General features: G+C 34.2%; 1 protein-coding gene across 1 annotated transcript; it reads left to right on the top strand.

Moving 5' to 3' along the window:
• Positions 1-221: 221 nt before the first annotated feature.
• LOC108382843 (chaoptin-like) lies at positions 222-1,405 on the top strand. Its single transcript, XM_017639211.1, has 6 exons — positions 222-431; positions 503-596; positions 663-793; positions 863-976; positions 1,045-1,187; positions 1,249-1,405. Exons 1-6 carry the CDS (start codon positions 384-386, stop codon positions 1,403-1,405), a joined length of 687 nt encoding a protein of 228 aa, XP_017494700.1. The 5' UTR covers positions 222-383.
• Positions 1,406-2,341: the final 936 nt, after the last annotated feature.

Here is a 2,341-nt window from a genome sequence, read left to right as displayed (position 1 = left end):
TGATTCGCGTTGAAACTTTCAGGGCTGAAGAATTTGGGTTCATTGGTACAACATGACCAAGCCAACGAAGCCGATGTACTATTTTGATACGCTGCACTCTGTCTGTAAGTCCAAGTATCGAAATGTCTCGAAATATCAAACTAAGTTGTAAGATTCTAGACATGTCTTTACCTTAATCACAAGCTCAATAGTACACAAGGGCGAATTCGTAACTCATAAAAAATTCCTTTGGTCGCATCGTTCTTTTCTTCCCTTGACATGGAGTTCTAATATATGTACACCACTGAGGGCAGCAACCTAAAACTACAGTTCTCGTTTGTAATACTTAATTCATAACTGTCTTGTTTTTATTTCAGAATTTACCTAAATTGGAAATCCTCGATATGGCTTTTAATAATTTACCAAATTTCAACTTCGATTACTTTGACCAAGTAAGCGCAAACAAACACATACATACTAAATATGTATGCATACTATTCATAAAAACTTAAAACACTTACAGGTGGGTACCTTATCTAACTTAAATGTGAATGTGAGTCACAATCAGATCATTATGTTGATGTACAATAGTTCTTGGGCGGGTCGGAATGATCATGGTTAGTATGACGATATTTGGTATTTGAAATAAACTTAGTCGAATTAAAATTAAAACTTCTCTATAGGTTCAATGTATCATTCAAATATTAAATTGCTTGACTTATCACACAACAACATTTCCCTTATACATCCGGGCTATTTCCGGCCAGCGGAAATCTCATTAACACATCTTTACATGGGTTATAATTCCTTAATGGTGAGCTATTCTAAGGATTGGATGGAATAGTTGAGTTAAAATATATATTTTTAATTTGGTGTATTTCAGAATTGCACACGCGATGTCTTTGGTAATATGCCACATTTACAATGGCTGGATCTGTCCTACAATCGGATACGCGAGTTAGATTTTGACGCATTTAAAAATACCAAACAGCTGCAGGTTTGTTCGAGCAAGAATAATAATAATTTTATGAAATAATTAACTATTTATAACTGTAAATATATTAGCTTATCTATTTGGACCACAATTACATAACGGATATACCGCAAGATATTTTTAAACCCATCTACGCTTTGCGTGTCGTCGATATGTCACATAACCACTTGCGAGGCTTACCAGATAATCTCTTCTATAATGGCGGCATGGAAAAGTGAATAAAATTAGCTGTTTAGTTTGATAGAAATTAAGATTTATTTTAATTCTCCAAACAGAATGGACGTCTCACACAATATGCTGCTCAAAATACCCTCGTCATCCTTATCCAGTTTGGCCGCTTTGACATTATGTGAACTGCACTTGTCCAACAATTTCATTTCGACAATACATAGCATGGATTTGTCAAATAAATTTAGGGTGAATATAAAATAAATATACATACATATATGGGCCATTGTTTCGCAAGCGGGCCACCCGATCTCTCCGTTTATTCGGCTTGATTTAAACAATCGAAACCTTGTGGGAAAACTGGTTTAAAGGGTCTATTTTTAGTTTCTAAAAATCGAGATGACAGTTTAAATTAAACGTCTAAACTAACTATAAATTAGATTTTGCATTACATTTTTGTGTCTTTGTAGAACCCAATACTAAAAAAGAAAAACTAAGAGCCGATTTTTATGCTCTTAGGGATTCTGATTACGAATCGGGGGTCTGCTTTTAAGAATTCATAATGGCGTATCTAATATTGCGGACAAAAAAATTCAAATTGATCCGATTCGTTTGAAACGTTGTCCTCAAAGCATATTGTGGTTGCTAATTAAGAATCTGTAGTAAGATTTAAAAATTAAATATGGCGGCCAAAAAATTAAAATCGATACTTGAGGCCGCTTACTATGAATTTGAAATCAGATTGAAAAAATTCACAATGGTGGATTCATACGGATCTACATTTTCTCACGGAAATGCTTACATGGCGTATGAATGACTGAGATGAGATTTTACTGCAACTCATACGACATGTGTGTTCGATTTTAACTTTTCCGTGATAAATGGTAGATACAATATGGATCCGCTATTTTGAATTTTTGAAACTGATTTCAGTTTCGTAATCTCCGATCTTAAGAACCCCCGATTGTACAGTTTTAACCGAATCTAATCGATTTGAATTATTTTTTACCGCCATATTGGGTCCGTGATTTTGAGTTTTTCCAAACAGATGAATCGAATCAATTTTAATTTTTTTGCCCGCCATAATGGATCCACCATTTTGAACTTTTAAAATCAGACCTCCCATTCGTATCCAGACATCCCTAAGAAGATGAAAGTCTGTTGCTAGTTTTTCATTTTGAATATTGAATTCTCCAGTGT

Source organism: Rhagoletis zephyria, unplaced genomic scaffold (genome assembly GCF_001687245.7).
Source record: "Rhagoletis zephyria isolate East Lansing unplaced genomic scaffold, Rhagoletis_zephyria_1.1 Rzeph_scaffold_29018, whole genome shotgun sequence".
Taxonomy (NCBI): Eukaryota; Metazoa; Arthropoda; class Insecta; order Diptera; family Tephritidae; genus Rhagoletis; species Rhagoletis zephyria.
Note: the sequence above shows the minus strand (reverse complement) of the source record. Positions and strands in the feature narration are given on the sequence as shown.